This window comes from Trichosurus vulpecula, chromosome 5, assembly GCF_011100635.1.
Source record: "Trichosurus vulpecula isolate mTriVul1 chromosome 5, mTriVul1.pri, whole genome shotgun sequence".
Classification (NCBI taxonomy): domain Eukaryota; kingdom Metazoa; phylum Chordata; class Mammalia; order Diprotodontia; family Phalangeridae; genus Trichosurus; species Trichosurus vulpecula.
In genome coordinates, this window is record NC_050577.1 from 144,737,775 (window position 1) to 144,763,629 (window position 25,855).

A 25,855-nucleotide genomic window follows, 5' to 3' on the forward strand; every position below is an offset into this window, starting at 1 on the left:
CGCTAGGTTTTTGTGCCTGCTGTCTCCTGGTTTTTCTCCTGTCTATCTTAGTCTCTCTTACTGAATCTTCAGCCAGGTCATGCCTAATATTAATATGATTAATAGCATAGGTGTCTGCCCAGGGTTTAACGCTAGGACCACTTCTCTTCTCCCTCTATACTATTTCATTTATTGATCTCATTGGCTTCCATGTATTCAAAGAACATCTCTGTGCAGATGATTCCGAGGTATATTTATCTAGCCCTAATCACTCTACTGACTTTGTCTCACATTTCTAGGGGCTTATTGGACATCTCAAATTAGATATCTTTTAGATATCTTAAACTCAGAAAGTCCAAACCTGAACTCATTATCTAGAAGATGCTTAAGAAATGTTTGATTAGTTGATTTCCCCCCAAACTCTCCCCATTCCTAACTTCCCTTTTACTGTCAAGGGCACCACCATCCTCCCGGTTACCCAGGCTCACAACCTCACTCTCACTCCCTCCCCACATATACAATCTTTTGCCAAATCTTGTTGTTTCTAATGCTCTAATGTATCTCATATGTACCTTCTCTCTTCTAATGCAACTACACCCTGGTGCAGGCTCTCATCACTTCACATCTGGACTATTACAATAGCCTTATGTTTAATCTCTGCCTCTGTATCTCCCCTACTCTAGTCCATCTTCCATTCAACTGTCAGATGGATCTTCCTGATGAGCAGATCTGAGCATGCCACTACCCTATTAAGTAAAACCCAGTGGTTACCTGTCACCTCCAGGATTGAATATAACATCTTCTGTTTGGTTTCTAAAGCTCTTTATAACCTGACTCCTTATATATCGCCAGTCTTCTTATACCTTACTCACTCCTTTCTTCCCCTTACCCTGCCCAGCTAGTCTATGATACAATGATACTAGCCTCCCTGATACTCCCATCTCCTGACACCAAGCATTTTCACTGGCTGTCTTACTTTCTTGAAACTCTCTTCCTTCCTCATCTTGATTCCTGACTTTCCTGGCCTCCTTCAAGTCTCAGGTAAAGTCCTACCTTCTGAAAGCCTTTCCTAGTCCTCCTTAATCTTAATGCCTTTTTTAAGTTTATTTCCAATTTATCCTGTCTATATTCTGTTTGTACTTAAGTTGTTTTGTGTTATTTCCCCCATTAGAATGTGCATTCCTTAAGAGCAGAACAGTTCTTTGCCTTTTCTTCCCTCGCATTTAGCACAGTTCTTGGCACGTAATAGATGTTTAATAAATGCTTGTTGACTTTGAGTTGGGGAGAATATGTGGTAGATGATAGTACAAGTAGAGACTTTGGATCTGGTTGAATGATTCAAATTTCCACTTAGAAAGATTACTCCAGGAATGTGTCTTGGAGATCTAACTATGAATCCTATGTTAACATTTTAGTAATGACTTGAATAAAGATCTACATGTCATATTAATCAAATTAGAAGATGACAAAAAAGTGGGAGGGACAGCCAATACAAATTAAAGTCCATATCCAGAAAGATCTTGACAAATTAGAATGTTGAGCCAAATCTAATAAGGTGAAACTTAATTAAAAAAAAATTTAGTCTTAGACTTCAGTTGAACAATATTACAAATAAAAGTTCTAGGGGAAAGAAGAGGTCAAATAGTTGATCTGAAAAATCTAAGGGTTTTAGTGGACTATAAGCTTTATATGATTCAGCAGTGATATGGTGGCCAGAAAAGTTATTATCTTAGATCATATAAGAGTGGCATCATGACATAATGAAGAGAGAACTTGTCTCAGCCAGGAAGACATACTTTTGAATGTGTGACTCTGGGCAAGTCACTTAAACTCTTAGTGCTCTAGCCAGCTAAGATTAGAGACTTACAAAGAAGGCGCTTACCTGCACTAATAGAGGGAGTTTGCTCATCTGAGGAATATAAAGTAGCATATCATACCATAGTAATAAAATCATAAGTGCAATTCCTATCACAATCTCTGTTGCATCAAGAATGAGGGAGGTGCGAAGGTGCTTTATTAATACAGTATCTGAATTATTTTTAAAAGTATTTTATTTTTTTCCAATTACATGTAAAAACAATATTTAACAGTAGTTTTTTTAAAAACGTTAAGTTCTAAATTCTTTCCCTCTTTTCTTCCCTTTTATACACGTGCAGTCATGCAAAACATATTTCCATATTAATCATGTTGTAAAAGAAAAAACAGACCAAAAACCAAAACAAGAAAAATAAAGAAAGTAGGCTCCAATCTGCATTCAAACTCCATCAGTTTTTTCTCTGGATTGGATGGCATTTTTCTTAAGTCCTTTGGAATTATCTTGGATCATTGTATTGATGAGAATAGCTAAGTCATTCACAGTTAATCATTGCACAGTGTTGCTGTTACTGTGTCCAGTGTTCTCTTGGTTCTTCTGCTCATTTCACTTTGCATCACTCCAGGTCTTTCCAGGTATTTCTGAGAGCATCCTGCTCATTATTTTTTATAGCACAGCAGTATGGCACAATAGCACATCACAAGTCATATACAGTAACTTATTCAGTCATTCTCCAATTGATGGGCATCCCCTCAATTTCAAGTTCTTAAGCACTACAAAAAGAATTGCTATAAATATTTTTGTATATACATGTCCTTTTCCGTTTTTTATGATCTCTTTGGGATACAGACCTACTAGTGGTAACGCTGGGTCAAAGGATATGCATGGTTTTATAGCCCTTGTTAGCCCATATATATGTTATATGCTATATAATGTATACATGTTAGCCCTTGTATAGCCCATAGTTCCAAATTGTTCTCTAAAACGATTGGATCAGTTCACAACTACCAGCAGTGGTTCAGTGTCCCAGTTTTCCCACATCCCCTCTAACATTTGTCATTTTCCTTTCCTGTCATATTAGCCAATCTCATATTAGCAAATCTCTTAAAACAACCTCAGAGTTGTTTTAATTTTCATTTCTCTAATCAGTGATTTGGAGCATTTTTTCATGACTATAGTAAGCTTTTATTTCTTCTTCTGAAAACTGCCTGTTCATATCCTTTGACCATTTATAAATTGAGGAATGCCTTATATTCTTATAAATTTGATTCTTTATATATTTGAGAAATGAGGCATTTATCAAAGAAACTTTCTGTAAAAAATTTTTCACAGTTATGATTACTGTATATTTCCTTTCCTCCTATTTTCCCCATTTAGCCTTTTCTCTCTCTCTCTTTTCACCCTACCTGTCCTCAAAAGTGTTATGCTTCTGACCACCGCCTCCCCCAATCTGTCCTTCCTTCTGTCAGTCTCCCTCCCCTTCTCTTCTCCCCTTTCTCTCCTAGTTCCCTATAGGGTAAAATAGATTTCTGTAACTGATTATCTATGTTATTCCCTCTTTGAGCCATTTCCGATGAGGGTAAGATTCAAGTATTGTCTGCCACCACCACCCTTTTCCCCTCCACTGTAAAAGCTCTTTAGTGTCTCTTTTATGTGAGATAACTTACCCTATTCTGCCTCCTCCCCTTCTCCCAGCACATCCCTCTTTTTCACCCCTTAATTTTTTTTTTAGCTATCATCCCATCATAGTCAACTCACGACTGTGCCCTCTGTCCATGCGTATACTCCTTCCAACTGCCCAAATAAAGTTAAAGTTCGTAGGAGTCACAAGGATCATCTTCTAATGTAGGAATGTAATCAATTTAACCTTATTGAATCTCTTATGATTCTCTTTCCTGTTTACCTTTTTATGCTTCTCTCGAGTCTTGTAGGAGGGCAGCTAAGATGATCAAAAGCCTTGATATCATGTCACTTGAGGAACAGTTCAAGGAACTAGAAATATTTGACCTAGGGATAGGAAGATTTATGAGTGATAGGACAGTTGTCTTTTTGGAAGGAGAATAGATTTGAATAGGTAGAAGTTGAACAGAGAGAGAGAAAGAGAGATTTATACTTGGTTGAAGTCAAAACTTCTAATAAGATCTATCCAAAAAAGGGAATTTGCTACTCAGAGAGGGAGTTCCTCCTCACTATTGGTCTTAAGGCAAAGCTAAATGATCTCTTGTCACTTAGGCTGTACAAGGGATTCTTGTTTAGGTATGTGTTAGATTAAATGGCCTTTGATATCCCTTCCAACTCTGAGATACTGGGACTTTGTCATTCTGAAAGTAGATATTCTCAGTCCAGGATTTGAGTAAAAAAAGCAAGGAGCAGCAGAGGAAAGGAATGCAAGAAAACAGGCCTTGTACTTGTTTCATTAATAAAGTTTACGTCAGAAATTGTTTTTCATAGGAAGAAGATTCCATTAAGTTATTTCAGTTAGCCAAAGATAATGTCTTACCACCAGCCAAACTTTTGTTTTTGTATAAATGTTTGATCAGAGGCAAATAGTGTAGAGTATTTTTTATAATGTATTCCCCCTAGAAAAGAAAATGACTTTTTGAACTATCAGTAAGATGAATACCACTTTGAAATATTTTTCAAGGGGCAGATTTGGTGTTAACTTGATTCATCAAGTCTTTTTCACTAGGTTCCTCTTATAACCAATGACACACAAATAGTAATTTGTGAAAAGCACATAAGAATTCAAGAGTTAGGTAGTACAGCAAAGCAAATTGGTATTTGGAAAAGAAATCTTTAACTATATTGCAGATAACCATCACATTAAATAGCTTTTAAAAAATGTCTTACCAACTTAATTTACAACTTTTTGTCATAATTCCACACTTCTAAAACCTAGTGTTATCAGTCACACAATTTTTCTTTTAAAATTACTATTGATTCACCATATTCCTAATAAATATAGTTATAAAGAGATGAGTTTATAATATAGTTTATGTCAGAGATCATAGAATAAAGACTACTTTGTAAAATGCTCTTATGAGTGTAGTTATACTCCCTTTTAAAAAATCAATTATGCACTGATTTTTAAAAGGTGTTTATTACTACTAATAACTATGAATTATTATTTAAAAGTTTTAGAAATGTGTACTAGGGTGTGTTTCTTAAGTAACCATTTTTATGTGGGCAAAACGATCCTTCAATCATGTTTCTCATAGTTACTTTCTCAGAAGTATTATTTTATTTCTCTATATACAAGCATGTGTTAGATAAACCAAATTTTCTTTCTTATAAAGTTAATTCCTGAAAAGAAATATGTTTATCTCAATCCCTAGACATATAGAGCCTTTGGAGAGGTCTTGTAATAGCTCTTTTTCTTTTTAAATTTTTAATAGGTGGCAGCAGTAAGTACTCTTGTAAACAGAGGAGTAACACCAAAAGCATTTGTGTTCAGAAACTATGGTCATTATCCTGGAGTCACTTCACACTATTTGGGAGGATGTCACCACAAAATATGGCAAGCTATTCGAGCATCATCTGCTGCCCCTGGTTACTTTGCAGAATATGTATTAGGAAATGACCTTCATCAAGTAAGTTTTAACTGGAATAATTGTACATATTAATTTAAAAAAACTAAAGGAATTACTGAACTTAAACCTAAAGCATTGGGGATGAGGGGTGGAGGAGAATCATTATAGCCTTCATAGGGCTTTGTAAAGTTTTTTTTATAAGAATATGTAATAGCCAAATAACTAAAACATTCATTTGTTTTAATCAGCCTGTGAGTTTCACACATTATTTTATTTAGAACTGATTCATGCCCAACAGTAAAAAAAAAAATGATAAAAAAATTGAATAAGTGATTAGTGTTTGACTTTGTAGATGGGGTAAAGATTTATAGTGAACTTAGTTTCTTGACATCCTGACCAGATGGTGGACGTAATTAAAGTTGAGTGGTTACATGCAATGAAGAATGCTCTTAAAAATAGAATTTTTTGAGTAGTCTTCTTCTATGTCATAAAAAGCTTCTTTCTATCATTTTTCCCCTTTGTAACATAGACATATTACTATCTCATTGTAGAAAATCAAGGTAATATCAGTAAAGTATTTGAGCTTTCTGATGTTTCAGAAAAACTTTATTTTGTAAAAACATTCTTTTTTTCTGTAGAATATTGTAGAGATGTTGTATTGAATTCAGAGTAGCTTTAAATGAGGCCTCACATATAACCGAAGCATTCTTTTCTTGCTTCTGTAGAATTCAAAAGCAATCCAAAAGAAAACTGATTAACATTAAGCCATATTAATGTATGACACCCTTGACAATTGGTGTTATAAACTCTAATAACATTTAAAAAATGCCATTTTTGTAGCTAAGTTTCACATTCTCCTCATCTCTTAAAGTACTTTATTTCCACATCTAAAGATAAGTTTAAAAGGTATCATCGGAGAAAGATATTTTCTTTATTTTGTATATTTGTTTTCTTGAGACTGATAGGATCCTTTTAGTTACAGAACTAAATAAGATTCCATCTTTCTCTTCGTTTAATTAATCAGTCGTTGTTGAGTTGTGCAAGTCACTTCCCTTTCTTCCTCTTCCCTTCTTTCCTTTCCTGCATTGAGAGCATTAGCTCTCCAGGTATTTATTTCTACCATGGATTTGTTTTGTTAAGATTGCTTAAAATAGACTTTTCATTTAAATAGTAATAAGTAGTTTACAGTTTCATTGGTCATAGTATTTATGGAATATCAGAAAGTTATGTAATTCATTTGTTCGGATAGAGGCATATCACTAAGTAGCATTCCTTAAAATTTATTAAAAGGCCATTATTCTGTCTATATTATGCTTAATCACTTTTTACTCAAAGCCTTTAACTTAAGAGACTAAGTCCTGTAATGCTCACTACATACAATGCTCAATCATCTTGAAGTTATACTGTTTAAAACGTGCAAAGTGTTTATAACAACATTTTTAAAAGTTGCAAGTTTCTATGGGATAATCCTTTGTATTTAGTATCTTTTATAACCATGAGTTTTAAAAGAAAATAAGTAAATGTCTGTGAAAGATTGGTTGGGATTTAACATATTAAAATGTTTTGATTACAAAAACACGTTCCACCAAATCTTTACTTGAATTTTTTTAGACTGCCCCAACTTAGGGGCAGGTGAGTGGGAAGACTCTTGTTATGGTCTTCAAAATTAAATCATTCATATAATGTGCCATCCTTTGTGGACTACGTTTCTCAAATGTTTATAGTACCAGAAGAAAGAATTTTATTTGAAATAATTTCTAAAACTTTTAATAGTTTTGTATTTTATCAGAAGGAACAATATAGATATTAATTAGTCTTAAAATGAAATACAGTTTACTTAATATCAAAATATACATAAGTTCATTCATAACTCTTTGAGTTATGACCTAAAATATGGTGTTCCTGTCATCAGGTTTTATTTATGCTAAACTGTTTATGAAAGTCTAGAATAATAAAAAATTGCATCTAAGAGCTAAATTTACTCCAAGATGTACACTGCAATGTATATCCCAAATTGACCTAGTCAATAAACTAAGAAATGATTGGGGTAGACTGTAGTGTACATTTTGGAAGTTTCTTTTGGTAACCTATGTCTGAGTCTCTGTTAAGAATTTATCTTTATTTAATTTCACTGTATCACAGAATCATAGCATTTTTGAATTGTAGGGCTGGAACAGACGTTACAGATCATTTGGTCCAATTTTGTCATTCTTTAAGAATGCATAGCAAATTAATAGGAGAGTGAGGACTAGAACCCAAATCTACTTTCTCTCAGTCCAGTTTCATTCTCTACTTTAACCACTCTCTTAAAAAAGATCTAATGATTTTAAAAAATCAAGCTATCTCATTGTCACTGGTTTCTTGCTTTAATATCCTAAGTATGTTTAGGGTTTCATTTCACAGTTGACCATTTTTGTGAATTTAATCATAACCTTGAAAATCCAAAATCCATTCTGAGGTTGATTAGATAAAAGTGAAGTTTTCATATGATCTTTACATATACACAACAAATATAGTTTATGTAACTTAAAAATTAAAGCACTCAACTGGAATAGATTCTGTATTAATAGGTAGAATGTATTATAATGGGGAAAGATTGGTACAATATGTGAAAAATCTTACAATTGTTACTTGGATATTTTCCCTCTTCATATATACTTTCCCACCTTCCACAGTTTGAGAAGAAACCTTGGTAATTACACTTCAGTACATTTCGAAATCTATAGCAACTTAATTTCCAAAAATAAAAAGAGTACTATGCTTGAATGCTCATATTGCTCATATTTCTTCAGTTGTTCTTACCAAGCAGCTGCACCAGGATAAACATTAGGCTCATAGCCTGTTGTTAAAAACTGAATCTTGAGAAGTTTTCTTGGTTCTCCTAGGTAGGAGCTGCAAATAGAAGTAATTTTCCTGCATAAAATCCTACACCAACCCCAAATTTTAGCTACTAAAATGGAATAAATTATACAAGTAATACATGGATGTAATATAGTTGCCACCTCCCCTTTCAGATTTAGTGGGAAAATGGTTTCAGTTCTGGGAAAAAAGATTCCTTGCTGGTGATTAAATGTAAAATTAGATATACATAAAATAACTATTACGTGAAGCATTTTTCTATATGGAAAATAGTAAGTTTAATTTCCTTTATTTTGATTCATACTGACCCCAATCTTCCTTTATCCTATGGGTATTATAAACTCTTGCATATATCCAGGACATAATAAAGAACCTCCCAAGATTCATAAAATTTGAAGGACCTCTGTTTACTTCTTGTAATACTCATGAACACAAATGACACTTGCCAGGATTACTGATTGATAAGGAAGGACAAGGAAGTGAAACTGACACCCTAGGGCAGTAGTTTCTAAGCAATGCTACTCCCCACTTTTTTTCATAACCAAAAAAAGTCATGTCCTTTCACTTTTTATTAGACAATCTATGCTAAAAAAATCACTTCAAAAATTAAGCAATAAAATTTAAAACTATTAATTTTAATAAATTTAAAACTATAACCATTTGCTGTTTATTTAAAAATTTTAAAAGCTGTGGAGGCTTTTTTGCAAACTAGCTTTTTATATTGAACTTACTAAAATTAATGCTACTTAGAATTTTAACAGCTATCATGGGTACTTTTAACTTCCATACAAAGATCATTTAACTTCAAGTTTGTATACCTCGAATCCATCTTCTTTGTATGTCATGTTACTGACAGTAATGGTGGAAGATTATACCCAAATTAACATTTGATATACATCAACTCAAATTTGACTTAATTTGCACATGCTATATTAAATAATAGTTGAGCTACATTCACTATCAATTGGAGCAAATTCTCAGTGTTAGTCTTGTTTTTGTTGACTTTAATTTGGAATTTGTTCTTATTTGATATAAAGTGGATATTTTAATGTGGAATTATGCTGGAAGATGTCTGCTAATTTTAGCGCTTCTACCTGCCCCCTAACTTCCCTTAAGCAGTGAGGTTATTTGGAAATCTCTGCTCTAGAACATGTTAGCAAAACAAATATTAAGAGTGTAGGTATCAGTTTCATCATGTAGCTGATCGCAAGGAAGAGCTTCAAAAAATAAAGGCAGGATTGAGAATATTTAAGAAGATACATATCTATCAATAGATTTTGGATTTCTCAAGTTTAAAAAGAGGATTTGGGCCAGTGAGAGCGTTCCTAAGAAGAGTGTAATACAAAATCCATTTGCCCAGAGTTTTGAAAAGCTAATCAAAAGGACTTTTAACTGAAAAAGAAGGAAAGTAAAAAATCTGCCTCCTTATGGCCCCCAAACTAGGTACTACATAGAAAATAACTATAATGTTGGAAGACTAGCAGTAGAAACACGCAGAAATTCACTGAAAATAAAATTCAGTGTTAGTAATAAAACTGATATGTAGATGTTGATATACTAATGCACAAAATAAGGATAAGAAATAACACGAATGAGAAATCCTAATGTAAGAAAACAGTTTTGATCTTAGTATTACAGGGAATTTGTGGGATGAGATCCATGACTGGAATATAACTGTACAGAAGGAAAAAGAATAGATAAAGGGAGTGGGTATAGGCAGAACAGTAAGTGTATATTATGAAGACAGTGCATAATGGAGAACAATTTAGGTAAAGATTGATAGATGAAGAAACAGAAGGGATATAATCAGGAAAAAACTACAGATTATCTGGACAGGAGAAAGAAATAGATTTGAGTATTAAAGTAGTTAACAAACCTAGCACCGAAGTATGTTGCGTCGTAACGATGATAGATTTCAGTTAACTAGACAATCACTACAATATCCCTTTTGCTAAATACAGAGCAAATAATGGTTCTTGATTTGATGTAATGGTTCCTTCAAAGCAAGAGGAAGCAGTAAGGCAATTGTTATTTTATTCTTTAAAATGAGGAAGAATAGATAAATCAAGGAAAAGGAGTGGGGTATCAGAGCATGGGCTTGAAACCATGGTGTAGGGTGGATGGAATGATGACAGTGGACAAAAGAGAGAACATGGAGCTTCTTTGTTCTTGTTTTTCTTCCATTTTTTCTGCTGAGGAGAGCCAACTTTGGACTGAAAAGGACAGAACGAAAATGATTAATATAGAGCTGAAACCCAAGATAAATCGGGAGATAGTAAGGTAACACTTGGCTGTCCTTCCTCTGTTCAAGTAACCAAGCCCAGATAGAGTACATTCTAGGGTACTGAATGAATTAATGAATGTAATTGCTGATCTTTCAACGATCATTTAGCATATGTCACAGTACTAGATTCTCAGAAAAGGGAAGAGAATGGTATCTTCAAATCATAGACCAGTATACTTGGTTTTGATTCCTTGGGAAATTCTAAGATGGATTATTAAAGGGAGCTTAGTATCTATCTAAAAACAGAAGTAGTGATCCTAAAGAGCCAGCATAGCTTTAAGTACAGGTCATGGCAGACTAAATTCATTTCCTTTTTTAATAGGGTTACCAGGCAAACAGATTTAAAAAATATATAACCACAGTTTAGTTTGATTTTAGCAAAACATTTGACAAAATCTCTTATCTTATGGAAAAGTAAAGAAATGCAGAATGAACAGTAATACAGTTAGGTAGATTTGGAACTAGTTTCATGGCCAAATCCAGAGAGTAGTAGTTGGTTTGATGTCAGCTTGGATTGTGATCTCTAGTGCAGTACCTCAGGGATCTATTTAAATTAAAATGCTATTTACATTTTTATCAATGACTTAGATAAAGACATAAATGGTTTTTATATTCTTAGATGACACATAGCTAGGAGGAGCTAGCTAACATATTAGGTGACAGAAGCAAGATCCAGAAAGGTCTCGATGACCTAGAAGCCAAATTTAATAAAATGACTTTTAATAAGAATAAATGTAAAATCTTACACTTGGATTAAAAAAATCAACATTTAGCTACCCAGGGGGCAGAGCCAAGATGGCAGCTGAAAAGCAGGGACTAGTGTGAGCTCCCCGCTGAGTCCCTCCAAAAACCTATAAAAAATGGCTCTGAACCAATTTTAGAACTGCAGAACCCACAAAAGAGCAGAGGGAAGCAGGGCTCCAGCCCAGGACAGCCTGGATGGTCTCTGGGTGAGGTCTACCCCGCACGGAGCTGGGAGCGGAGTGGAGCAGAGCCCAGTGTAAGCGGCGCGGACCAACCAGACCAAGAGCCGGGAGGAGTGTGCCCTAGCACCCTGAATCAGTGAGCTGCAGCAGTTACCAGACTTCTCAACCCACAAACACCAAAGACAACAGAGAAGGTTAGTGGGAAAAGCTGCCAGAGTGAAAGGAGTTCGCAGTTTGGCCACTGCCCTGGGGGCAGCAGAAGTGGGGCAGCTACAGAACTACAGTTGCAGTTACTTCTGGCCCCAGGCCCACCTGGTGGGAGGAATTAAGTGGTGGATCAGAGCAGGAGTGAAGAGCCTGCTGAAGATCTAGGCCCAGTCCAGGTTGGGGGTTCTTGGGGAAGGAGGAGTGCTGGTGTGGCACAGCTGGCACATCCCCCCAAGCATGGAACATAGAATTCTTTAGTCTACAAGCAGTCATATCCTGCTGAAAAACTCAAGGGTCAAGTTAGTTGGTTGGGAATATGGCCAGGCAGCGAAAACGCACCCAGATTCAGTCTCAGACTCTGGAATCCTTCTTTGGTGACAAAGAAGACCAAAACATACAGCCAGAAGAAGTTAACAAAGTCATAGAGCCTACAACAAAAGCCTCCAAGAAAAACATGAACTGGTCTCAGGCCATGGAAGAGCTCAAAAAGGATTTGGAAAAGCAAGTTAGAGAAGTAGAGAAAAAATTGGGAAGAGAAATGAGAAAGATGCGAGAAAACCATGAAAAACAAGTCAATGACTTGCTAAAGGAGACCCAAAAAAATGCTGAAAAATACACTGAAGAAAACAACACCTTAAAAAATAGACTAACTCAAATGGCAAAAGAGCTCCAAAAAGCCAATGAGGAGAGGAATGCCTTGAAAGGCAGAATTAGCCAAATGGAAAAGGAGGTCCAAAAGACCACTGAAGAACATACTACCTTAAAAATTAGATTGGAGCAAGTGGAAGCTAGTGACCTTATGAGAAATCAAGATATTATAAAACAGAACCAAAGGATTGAAAAAATGGAAGACAATGTGAAATATCTCATTGGAAAAACCACTGACCTGGAAAATAGATCCAGGAGAGATAATTTAAACATTATTGGACTACCTGAAAGCCATGATCAACAAAAGAGCCTAGATATCATCTTTCAAGAAATTATCAAGGAGAACTGCCCTGATATTCTAGAGCCACAGGGCAAAATAGAAATTGAAAGAATCCACCGATCACCTCCTCAAATAGATCCCAAAAAGAAATCTCCTAGGAATATTATCGCCAAATTCCAGAGCTCCCAGATCAAGGAGAAAATACTGCAAGCAGCCAGAAAGAAACAATTTGAGTATTGTGGAAACATAATTAGAATAACCCAAGATCTAGCAACTTCTACATTAAGAGATCAAAGGGCTAGGATTAAAACCAAGAATCACCTACCCAGCAAAACTGAGTATCATGCTCCAAGGCAAAATATGGATTTTCAATAAACTAGAGGACTTTCAAGCTTTCTCAGTGAAAAGACCAGAACTAAATAGAAAATTTGACTTTCAAACACAAGAATCAAGAAAAGCATAAAAAGGTAATCAAGAAAAAGAAATTGCAAGGGACTTACTAAAGTTGAACTGTTTTGTTTACATTCCTACATGGAAAGATGATGTGTATGATTCATGAGACCTCAGTACTAGGGTAGCTGAAGGGAATATTCATATATATATATGTTTATGTATATATATGTATATGTGAGTGTGTATATATGTATATATGTATGCGTATATACATACATATATATATATAGAGAGAGAGAGAGAGAGAGGGCACAGGGTGAGTTGAATATGAAGGGAAGATATCTAAAAGAAATAAAATCAGATTAAGGGATGAGAGAGGAATATATTGAGAGAGGGAGATAGGGAGAGATAGAATGGAGTAAATTATCTTGCATAAAAGTGGCAAGAAAAAGCAGTTCTGTAGGAAGGAAAGAGAAGTCAGGTGAGGGGGAATTGAGTGAATCTTGCTGTCATCAGATTTGACCTGAAGAGGGAATACCATACATACTCAATTGGGTAACTTACCCCACAGGAAAAAAGAAGGAGAAGAAGATTTAGAAAAGGGGGGGATGATAGAAGGGAGGGCAGATGGGGGTGGAGGTAATCAAAAACAAACCCTTTCGAAAGGGGACAGGGTCAAGGGAGAAAGTTCAATAAAGGGGGATGGGTTAGGAAGGAGCAAAATATAGTGAGTCTTTCACAACATGAGTATTGTGGAAGGGTTATACAGAATGATACACATGTGGCCTATGTTGAATTGCTTGATTTCTTAGGGAGGGTGGGTGGGAAGGGAAGAGGGGAGAGAATTTGGAACTCAAAGTTTCAAAAACAGATGTTCAAAAACAAAAAAAAAAGTTTTTGCATGCAACTAGAATATAAGATACACAGGCAACACGGCGTAGAAATTTATCTTGCCCTACAAGAAAGAAAGGGAAAAGGGGATGGAAGGGGAATGGGGTGACAGAAGGAAGGGCTGACTGGGGAACAGGGCAACCAGAATATATGCCATCTTGGAGTGGGGGGGAGGGTAGAAATGAGGAGAAAATTAGTAATTCAAAGTCTTATGAAAATCAATGCTGAAAACTAAATATATTAAATAAAAAAATAATAAAAAAATAAAAAATAAAAGTCTACCCCCCCCCAATCAACATTTAAAAAATAGAGGTGTGGCTAGACAGCATCCCTTCTGAAAAAAGATCTTGATGTTTTAGTGAACTACAAGCTCAATATGAGTCAACAGTGAAATGGAAACCAAAAAAGCTAATATCATAAGCTGCATTGTGAGGCATAACGTATAGCATTAGGGGCATGATAGTTCTACTATATGTCCTACAGATTGGACTGCATCTGGAGTCTGTGTTCATTTCTGGCTGCTACAGTCTAGGAAAGGCATTGATAAGCTGGCCTAGGTGAATAACTGTAAATAAATATAAATTATAGATAAGTGTAGATGCAAAATTGGGGTACTCAGAATTTGTGGCTTCAGAAAATGAAGCCCTGATTTTAATATTAACTTTCTGGTGCATAGATTGACTATTAACTCCCTTCATTGCAAATGGTTGGCAGTCCATCCAATGCTTTCTCCTCATTCTTGATTTTTGTACATTTCCTCCCATAATCAGAAGGTCTATGCCATGCCCTGAAGTCCTTTCTTTTCTTTTAATATATCTGCAGCTTTCAGGTTGTTCATCTCCTCTCTCTAGCTATATGATCAACCCAACATATTGATTAACCCAATCAAAACTGAGGGAGTCCTGGAAAAATAGAATAATACTGTTATTGATTACATATTTTAGATACCCTCAATGATCTGAACCTTTTCAGAACAGTATTATTTCACATATTTTAAGGTATTACCTTTGACAGTGAGTCATAGAGGCCAATTTGGGGAATGCTTTTTCATAAAAATGGTTGATGTTTTTGTTTTTAATGGTGATAGTATTTGAATTTTCTTGCAATTATATTTTCTGAAGCCTAAAGAAACTTTTAATAAACAGCTATGCATCTGATATCACTAAAGCACACTGATGGCTAGGAGAGACAGCTGTGGTGTGATAGAAAGAGGCCTACACTGGGACTTAGGAGCCCTGGGTCTACTGTTAATTGTGAGGCCTTTGGTAATTCATTGAATTCTTCCAGGTGTCAGTTTCATCATATGTAAAATATGAATTAGATCAAATAATCCCCCCTGCTGTAGACAAAGATGTATGGTATAGAAATAGGAATTTTGCCTTTCAGTGTTTTTTTGATGGATCTGGCCAACAAATCTTTAGTTCCCCCCTTTTGATTCTTTGTGACTATGCAAAGGTGGCCTTTGTTAATTTATTTTTTCATTCTTGTAAGAGAATGAGGATTCTTTCAAAATATACAGCTTTTAAATGTTGACAGATTTTGTGCTTTACAATAAAGCTTTAACGGTAATTTGCATTTTAAAATAATAGTATGGTCTGGGAAGTATATGACTTTAAATGTTTTCGTGTGGTACTTCTGGCAAATTTATTTTTCACTATCATCCCAATCTCTAACGGAAGATGAATGAATGAATCAGAGCATTTTTTTCGCAGATTAATGACCATCTGGAAAGAGGTGATAGTATAAGAAAGTCAAGATCTATTAACCCTGTGTGATTATTAATCCTTAGGAAGTGCTCTGATAACTATTACTGTAATTATCTAAATATACATTAAGAGCAATTATTAATAACAATAGCTTACATTTCAAGGAAATCTTTCCTGTGAATTTTTAGCATAAATCATGTGCTTGAGGTTAATGATGCACATCAGTTATGTACTGTAACATTGTATATGTCAATATTTAAGAAAAAATGAATTTTTAATCAATTTTTCAAGTTAATTTCATGTTTTCATTCTTTTAAAAGAAATTATTCTTTATTATCTTTGAAAAAGATTATTTTAATTAAATTTGTTGGTTTTTTTCTGAGACTTGATAATATTTATACGTTTTTCTGTTAGTTGTATATTTTAGAAGAATAGCTTACTGAAATAGGTTGTCACATGAATGCTAGACAGTGATTTATTTTTTTTATTTTGTTCCAATTGAAACAATCTTTTACACTTGACATTTATTTATTTTTAAAGTTATTTCAAAAACGTCTTGGATAAGAAGCTGATTTTATTGTTCAGCTTCCTTAGTTATATGGTCATGTTATTAGTGTCATAGTTTGATGTGTTAGTTAGAAAATAAAATACTAAAGTGTAAGAAAATCCCATTGATGTATATTCCAGTAATTTAATTTCTTATAATTTGCAAAGGGCCTTAGCTTGTATCACAGATGTATTGAACAAGTAAACAAAATATAGGTGGTGGTAATGCATTTTTATCAAATAAATTCCTTCAAGCATTTTAAAAATGAGCAACAATAATTTGTGAATCAGTCTTATCAAAGGGTTTTCTATGGCCCCTTACTAGGAAACACTTTTTAAACCTTGATCGCTTCTAGTCAAAGTAACTAAAAAAATTAAGTATAAACATTACATATTTCGATTTATCTGAATTACTGGTATTTTACTGTGTTGCAAGCTAAAAAATCTAGTAGAAAAAGATAGTTTTTAAAAAATAAACATTTTTTATCTAGTTTTAAATAGTATTGGTTCTTAATCTGTAAGATGTATCCAGTGCCCTCTTTGTTATACATTAAAGTTTAGTGCTGAAAGCAAGTTTTTACTTGAAATTATTTTTGTGATTCTAAGTTATGTAAGACTTGTTGATTAGCATTGAGTGGGGCATTTAGTCTTGGGAAAGTCACCACACCAATGAAATCTGAACCCCATACTAAAAGAAAATATTGAATTCCTTTACAGGTAATTTTATAGGTAATTTAAGTTTTGTTCTGAAGTTCTCCTTAAGTAGAAATTTAACTTTATCTTTTGGCTTTTTTTCCCTCTTTTATAAAATGGTGCTGTTAATTTAGGAGATGAATATTCACTTAGTTTACTTCTCAACTAGGAATTATTTCAGTGTCTATTGTCTTAATTTCGAGCATAAAAAGCTATAGTTAACTATTAATTTGAAAAAATTTATTCTGAATTGATAATAAAATCATGAGAAGTAGGAAAGACAAAGAAAGGGAAATAGGAAACCTGAAAGGGGAATAAGCTAACTAAATCACAATTCAAAAGGTCTTCCTCCAACAATACTGTTACATCCCTTGGGTGTCACCGATGAATTTTCCCAGCTAGTGTACCACCAGCATGCAGGCCTTTCTTTTGTCAAATTCACTTCATTTGCATCAAAAGAATGAATAGAAAACTATCTGGGCTTTTTTTGCTATCCACTTTAAATGTGAGGGCTTTGAGGTAAGCTACTGCTTAGGCCCTTGGGGTAGAGCTATGAGACCTGTTCTGAGAATCCCAATGGCTAAAACCCTGCAGAGAGTGTCACCCCACCAGCAGCCAGCTAAGATAGTGATATTCCATTGATTTTTATATTGCCCCTATTTAGACAATTTTTGTCTTTTGACTTCATGCTAAAGTTGTTCCACACTAATTGTTAAAATGCATAATTGGTTAATGGAGTAAAAGCAGAAGCATGGCAGAAAAGAATAACTTTGAGAAAGAAGTATAATCCAGTGGAAGAGGCGTGAAAATACAGAATCTTGGAGCTAGAAGAGATACTTGAGCTGATATCTTGCAAATCCACCATTTTACAGATGAGGAGACTTAAGATCTCTAGAGGTAAAGTGACTTCCCCAAGGCCATATAATGAACTACTTTCTGGGTTAAAACTACTTCTCCTAATCTCTAGTCCTGTTCTCATCCCTCTACCCTGCTTCCCAAAGGAGACCTCTAAGGAACTTTGTAGAGATGAGGAAACTTCACTCTAGTGAGTTTTAAGTGACTTGCTAAGTATCACATAGCTAACTGGAGACAGAACTGGAACTAAAGCTCAGGTCATGTCACCACGTGTCATGGGCCACACTGTCTTTTGATCACATGTATTAGAAATCAAGGGGCCTCCAGTCCAGATGGATTTTTAGCCACGAAAAGTGTTTGTCTTTATCTTAGCCATGTCTCATCATCTTTTGGTCTTTTTTAGGTAGTAAAGTGATGATTTAGTTGTGAGGATATATGAGATAAGTGAAAACATTCAGGTTTTTTGGAGGGGAAAGGCATTATATGGAACCAAAGTAGCATGATTTCAATAAATATTTGGTATTCTGGTTGAGTTCCACCTCCCTCTGTCTCTCTAATAGCATTTGATAAATAACCTGGAATATTTTCATTTTAAATTTTGAAATATTGTCAACTCAGAGATTGGGAATAAGGAAAAGGAGTACTTTTGAAGGAAGGATGTTCTGAACTTCCCTATTGGGATTCTTGACTTACCTGTGTGCCATCCCATGCTATACCACTTTCTTGCTTGCAGGAAAGTAAAGTTTACTGAAATTCATGGAATTCTACTTTTTAAAATTGAGATTTCAAAAAATTAACATTTCCAGCAAAATGACACATGAAGCAATGTAACATGGGGCAGAAATCAGACAATTCTCTCTCTTTCTCTCTCTCTCTCTCTATATATATAATATATATATTTTATATATATGTATATATATAATATATATATTATATATATGTATATATATATAATATATATATTATATATATACGTGTGTGTGTGTGTGTGTGTGTGTGTATACAAAAGCAAAAGAAAACACTCCGATATAGAATGTAGTGGAGGGGAACCTACCTAGTGGAAGCAGGACAAAGAAGAAAATCTAAAACACTGAGGGGATTTGAAGGCAGCAGCTTTTAAAAGTGGGAGGAAATATCTGAAAGGAAAACATAGAAGAATGGTTACAAATTCATAAGGAAAGACATGAAATAATTGGTGGTGGAAAGAGGCAGCAATAGAGATATCAGATAGTTTAGCATATATTCTGGAAAGTATGAGTTCTTTCTTCTTCTCATTCACCAACTAAGCCATATAGTCCTATAGAAAGGTGGGTATGAGTTCACAAGGAGGTGGATACATGTAAAGGAGTACACTGTAGCTTTATTTAAATAATAAAGGAAGTGGCCAGAACATGGGAGATGATTATCTTGCTCTATACTGTCCTGGTGAGAACACATCTGGATGACTGTATTGAGTTCTGGATGCCCCATTTTAAGAAAGACATTGATAGAGAGTGCCCAGGAAAGAATGTCCAGGATGATGAAGGATCTTGGGTTCATAGCATTTAAAGTTGAAAATACTGGGAATGTTTAGTACTAGCCTTGTTATCTCTGGTCCCACAGGATATGATTAGTGTTAATGGGTAGAAGTTACAGAGATAGATTTCATCTGGATGTAAGGAAAACATTTAGAACTTTCTCAAGGGAATGGATTACCCTGAGAGATATAAGGCATCCATTTATGAGCAAAAGCTAGAGGACTACTTGAAAGATGTAATTTCAAGGGGATTTCTGTGTCTCAATTTCTTCATCTGTAAAATGGGGATAATAACACTCACAGGGTGTTTTTTGAGGATAACATGAGATGACATGTCTAGTGCTTAGCAAACCTTAAAGTTTATATAAAGTTTATATTTTTATTCCATACATCTTGCGTGATCTCTTCCCTAGACACAGTTCCTAGTACCATGCCTCTCTCTTACTAAACTCACAGAAGTTTATTAGCTGTTATATCAGATTGGTGATTCATATTTAGTTTGTGGTCCATTCACACGTCAAACTCTTCTTCATATGAATCATTGTCTAGCCACCCCTTTTCTATCACATGAAGTTAATTTTAACGAAGTGTAGGACTTGACATTTATTTTATCTTATTAGATTTGGCTCATTGCACTATCTATCTATAATTAAGAGAACTTAGTTTGGATCATGGCCATGCCATCTACTAGCTATGTGGCCTTGATCAAATTCCCCTTTACCTCTTTTCTTCAGTTTCCTCATTGGTAAAACGAGCAAGATTTGGTTAGATGAGTGATTTGCTCTAAGAATTTTTGAGTTTATGAGTTAGTCAATCTGTAGACATTCACCTGCTGGGCAGCAGGGTCACAAAAATAAAATGAACCAGTGCTGCAGCATTCTTTCATCGCATGAGATCCCTTCCCTTCTTTTCATATCAGTGTGGCATAATGGACTGAGATCTGGCTTCAGAGTTGACACAACTTGGGTTCAAGCCCCACTGACACATATTAATTGTTTGACTAAGAATCGTGTAAATTCTCAGTGTCCCCAGGCAATCATCTACAGCTGTAAGTCACAGAACTGTATTAACTGCAGTCGTTCTCTACCACCTCCAGTCGCGTAGATGAAATCCTCTGTTTGGCTTCCCTTCATAACCTGGCCCTTACCAGTCTTCTTACATCTTACTTTATCCACTGACTGTTCTGGAACAAGACATTCCCATCTTCCAAATTTGGGCATTTCATTGGCTATCCTCCATACCTAAAGTATTCTCCATCTCTTCCTTCCCTGACCTCCTTCAAATCCCAGCTAAACTCGTACCTTCTGTAAGAAACCTTTTCTAATTTTCCCTTAATTCTAGTACCTTCCCTCTGTTGATTAGTTCCAGTTTATCCTGTATGTAGCTTGTTTGTACGTAGTTGTTTACATACCTCCCCTATTAGATTGAGCATCTTGAGGGCAAGGACAGCTTTTTTGTTTTGTTTTGTCTTTTTTTCCCTTTACTTGTAATCCCAGCACTTGACACAGTACTTGGCACATAGTAGGTGCTTAATAAATGCTTATTGACAAACTGATTTAGTGGGATTCAAATTAATGAGTTTTTGCTGTCTTTACCAAGCCACTGAGATGAACACCTTATGTAAAAAAATAGGGAAGGAGTTCATTCAAGAAATTGAAAAAAGTCTCCATTGGTAGAAGGAATTTATTCATCAGGAAGCTCTCTAGACCATTAGTTCCAGCCAAAAAGAAAAAAGGAAAAAACTCACCATAAACGTATATTTAATTTTTTGTCTTTTTACTGCACAAATTTCAGTGCTTAATAATTTGAAATGAAATGCTTTTGCCTACTTGTGATTTGTCATGCAGCACTAGATATGATAAATTGAAAATATGCAATGAATAAAATTTAAAATCATTTAGAAGCAGTTTTATGAGGAAAACTTTGCTTTATTTGTTAGGATATCTGTACTTTTCTGTTAGTCTTGTATAGAATCTAAAATAACCATTAAAATGTGCCTTTAAAAAGTAATTCTTTTCATTTCAATAGTTGGAGCAAAATATTGACAGTGCTCCAGGATGAGTTCAGAGAGCTTTTGTAAATAGAAATGAAAGCTTAATAAGAAACCGACTCATCAGGCCAGTAAATTTTCACATCACTTATCTTTCCATTGCATCTGTACTTTTTCAAAAAGAAGAGGGACCAGCAGAGAAATTCTCCTTAGTTATAATTGTGTTAAATAATTTTTCCTTAAAAACACTATATTTTTTAAGTTCCTGCTACAGTTTAACAGGCTGCTCTTAATCTTATTTCAGAATATTTAAAAGACATTTTTGTTTTCATGCTTTTAATTATTTTACTTGTAAAGAAATTTTATTTTCTCAACATCTTTTGTTTTAAATTATTAACTTTCAGGATGGAGGTTTGCTACTGAATAATCCTACAGGTTTAGCAATGCATGAATGTAAGTGTCTTTGGCCAGATACCCCATTACAATGTATTGTATCCTTGGGCACTGGGCGTTATGAAGGTGATGTGAAGAACAATTTAACATCGACAAGCCTGAGAAGTAAACTGTCGACTGTTATCAGCAGTGCTACTGATACAGAAGGTTAGTGCTTATAGTTTTCTGTGCTTCTTTTGCTCGTGTCTTGATTCTGACATACTAGCTGTATGATCATAAGTAAGTAAATCTCTCAGTGACCTAGATCATCCTCTAGACTGTAAGTTAGAAACAAATCACCCATCTACATCAGTGGGGTGAGTTTCTGTATGGAGAGTTCCCCAAACTGATGATATCACAAGACTCACCAAGGAAATCTAAAATAAAATGCAAAGTAGAAAGGGAAGAGGGTACATAGGAAAAGTCAAAGAGCTTGAGGGATATTTGAAGAGGAAAACCATGACTAATAAAAAGGCTCTCTGTCCTGGGCCCTTCTATTTTTTTTTTCCCCAAACATATCTATTTCTGTCAAATTCACCAGTGTTCTTCCAGTCCCCCAGGTTCATAACCTCAGCATTATCCTCAGCTCCACATATCTACACAGCTTTCTCATCTACCTTCTGTTCTTTATTCACACAACCACTATCTTAGTTAAGTCCTTTCTTCCTCAAGTCTTTCCCCACTCCAGCGCATTCCGCACACAACTGGCCAAGTGATTTTCCTTAAATGCAGACCTGACCTTGTTACTTCCACTCTCAGTAAATTCTGGTGTCTTTTTTTACCTCTAGTATCAAATGTAAACTTCTATGTTTATTTGTTAAAGCCCTTGACAACCTTTCCCCCATCTTTCCAGCCTCATTATACATTACGCCCCTTCCTACACTCTACAGTCCAGCCAGTCTGGTTTTTTCTCTGTTGATCATACACAGCACTTCATGTCCCATCTCTTTGTCTTTGTACTGGTCAGCCCCTTTGCCTGGAATGCCCTCTTTCCCTGCTACCTTATATAATTTCTCCAGCTTCTACATTGATAAAGCCTTTTCTGGTATCTGCAGCTGCTAATGACATCCCTAATTACTTTTATTTAAACACCTTTTATTTATTTTGTATTCTATGTATACTTATATCCTAGGTGTGTTCCATACCTGGTGTGATGGACCACTCAGAGCCAGAGGGTTGATTCACTTTCTTTAATAAAAATATATTCAGTAAGCCCCAGGTGAAAGCATTCCACAAGACAGTAAAAGCAGGTAAAAGAAGCCTGCGAGGAAATAAAAGCAGTCCACAAGGAAGTTTAACTGGGCTCTTAGGAGCTCCCTTCTAGAGTCCTAGAGTTGTCTGTGGTCCAGATCAGTCAGCTGTGGGGCAAACTTAATTCAGACTCCCAGGTTTACTCTTGGCTCAAAATAGCTTTGGTTGGTATTAACTCAAACTCTCCCCACTAACCCACCCCCAGTTTCACTGGTGTTCTGGTCCACAGCTACTAACATATGTACATATTGTTTCACCTAACAGATAATATAAGCTGCCTGAGAGTAGAGATTATTTCATTCTTTGTATTTGTATCTCTAATACAGTACGTGGCACATAGTAGGCATTTAACAAATACTTGATTGATTGATACCTGAGAGAATCAAGGAAGGTTTCAGGGTATGGATGGGGAGTTGCGCAGGAGCAGTGAGGGTCAGCAGTTGAGCTGAGCTTTGAAGAAAGGTGAGAGTTCTGAGGTAGGAATGCATTCTGGGTATGAGGGACAGGTTGTGTAAATGTCTGGTAATTTAATAATGCGATAGCAAACCGGAAGTAAAATGATGTGAATTTCCAATTTTTAGCCTAGCTCATTTTATCACTCTGCTTTTTGCCCCACCTAAATTCATCTTATGCATAATTCAAAATAGTTACCATTTTGAAAAGGAAAGTATGAAGAGTCCTTTCTAATGGTATGTATTATAACTGGATTTTTTTTTTTTACTACATTGGTGATTAAGATATGAGTGGTGAAATAAGCAGAACTTTATAGACCAATCAAAAAGTAAAGGTAAAATTAGTAGCTAATCATTTAGAAGGTTTCATTTTTAACTTGTTATGTCTTTTTGTTTTTAAACAGCAGTCCATGTAATGCTTGATGGCTTTTTACCTCCTGATACTTATTTTAGAATCAACCCTGTAATGCGTGAAAACATACCTCTGGATGAAAGTCGAAATGAAAAGCTTGACTTCTTACAGTTGGAAGGGATTCAGTATTTAGAGCGAAATGAAGAAAAAATGAAAAAGCTTGCAAAAATATTAACCCAAGAAAAAACAACTCTACAGAAACTTTCTGATTGGCTGAAATTAAAATCAGATATGTATGAAGGTCTTCCATTTATATCTAAATTGTGAAAAAAAAATTGCATGCACCATCCTAAGTGTGAAATCTGTTCTAAAAGAGCTACCCAGTTCTATGAAAAATTGATGCATATAGACATACAAATTAACTGTATGATATTTGTTAATTGTAGAATATGCTGGAAAAAAACCTGCCCAAACCAGCATGAACAGTTCAGAATTTGTATTGGAATTAGGTTTTTATGATGTTAATAATTATAAGAGCTTTAGGAACTTACCCGTTGTACTACTTGGTTTTAGTACACACAGTGGTGTTTTTGTTTTTGTGAGGTTTTGAGGCGTATTAATATTTGTGCCAAACAAGACGCTGGAAATTATTAGACCACTATTTTTACCTTAAGGTACCATAATCATGTTGAATTCATTTGAATGTTGTGTTGTAGTTTTTTTTGTTTTTTGGTGGAAAATCAAAATTTTTCCGAAGAATCTATTCTAGTACATTTTTACATTTCAGTTTAATAATCTCTTAATGGATGAATGAAAACAGGCATTTACTTCTGTTAGAGTCCTTTCACAAAAAATGAAATAACTTTAAATATGTAATTTTATCTCCTAAAATTTACTTCCACCTTCAGAGAGTTCGGTTCAAGAAATATATCACCAGTCTACCAGTCTACCAGTCCTTTTCAACATACTAGTGGTATGCTATCTTCTGTAGATCAGCTCTAGCTTTGTCCTTCATTGTTTGAGAATTAATCCTTTGAATTCATTGAAGAAACTATTCTTAACAAAATAACAAAATAAATTCCTGAAGTAATCTGTTCCAGAAAAGCTAATGTTATTTTTTTCAATGTTAGCAATGTTCAGATATTTTGTAAGAGTCAAGCTGATGGAATGTTTCAAAGAAAGACAGAATTCACGTCACCTATTAAATGAATAACAACATTGATGTAGCACTTTTAAGATGTGCAAAGTTTCTGTGTGTTATCTCTAGAAAAACCTCAGAACAGCCCTTTGAGATAGCCAGTGTGGGGTATGATCTTCATTTTAGAGATAAAGAATTTGGATCTCTAAGATATTGTGAATGATAGTGTCAGAGGTAGGGTTTGACCCAGGTCCATATTTTACCCGGAATCAATGATATATCTGGCTGAAACTTAAGACATCTTTATTGCCGATCAAAAACATCTCTGTTTTTCTCTTTTTCAAAATTTGCCCCGGAAACTTTACATTGGTTTGGAAAGCATGCCCCAGGGAAAATTCAGGAAGGGTAACTTGATTGTTCTACTCTGCTGTATGTGGAGCCCCAGGCTACCTCCTGAGTTTCACAAGACCATGAGAATAATCTTAAGCAAAGCAGACCTAACACTTTCAAAGTGAACAACACTTAACTAATATTGGTGGTGTGTACTTCCTTTGGCCAAGATCCACATCTCTTTCACTTTCCTGCAAAGCTATCTAAGTGATAATGTTGTAGAGGGGGAGATTTCTGCTCATCACTACGGGGAACCTCTTAATTGTAGCTGATTTCATTTCCAGACAGCTCTGTGAATCCAAGTTCTCTACATACTTTTGAATCCAGAGGCTGGAAAACTTCTTGTCAGCCACGCTTTAAGGGGAATTTGCCCTTGCAGCAGAGTTGGGCTAGATGACTGCTAAGATTTTGAGGGCAAACGACGCTAAATTATCAACATAGACTGCTTTGGGGGAAATAATTGAAGGATTTATGTGCCTAAGTACCCATGAAAGAGAGAACTGTTGAAGGTCAGGCAGTAATGGCGTGTTCAATAAGTGTCAGCATGTGACGGTATTATTTTTATTAGCTGAAGCACCTATCTTCCCTGTTACACCAAACAGGTGTCAATTACATATATTTTTAATTCATTAGCTCTCCCTGAAAAACATGCCTTTCCTTCCACTTCCTCTCCATTGATGGCATTCTCTTCCTCCCAAGTCGTACAGTCCTGCCAGACTAAAAC

At 35.2% G+C, this 25,855-nt stretch overlaps 1 protein-coding gene across 1 annotated transcript in view; it reads left to right on the top strand.

Moving 5' to 3' along the window:
• Positions 1-24,839, top strand: part of PNPLA8 (patatin like phospholipase domain containing 8) — a 51,882-nt gene extending 27,043 nt beyond the window's left edge. Inside the window, exons 8-10 of the mRNA XM_036762000.1 lie at positions 5,188-5,382; positions 21,521-21,716; positions 23,656-24,839. Coding sequence (XP_036617895.1) covers positions 5,188-5,382; positions 21,521-21,716; positions 23,656-23,930 — 666 coding nt within the window. The 3' untranslated portion in view covers positions 23,931-24,839. The remainder of the gene's footprint in view (positions 1-5,187; positions 5,383-21,520; positions 21,717-23,655) is intronic.
• The last annotated feature ends 1,016 nt before the right edge of the window (positions 24,840-25,855 follow it).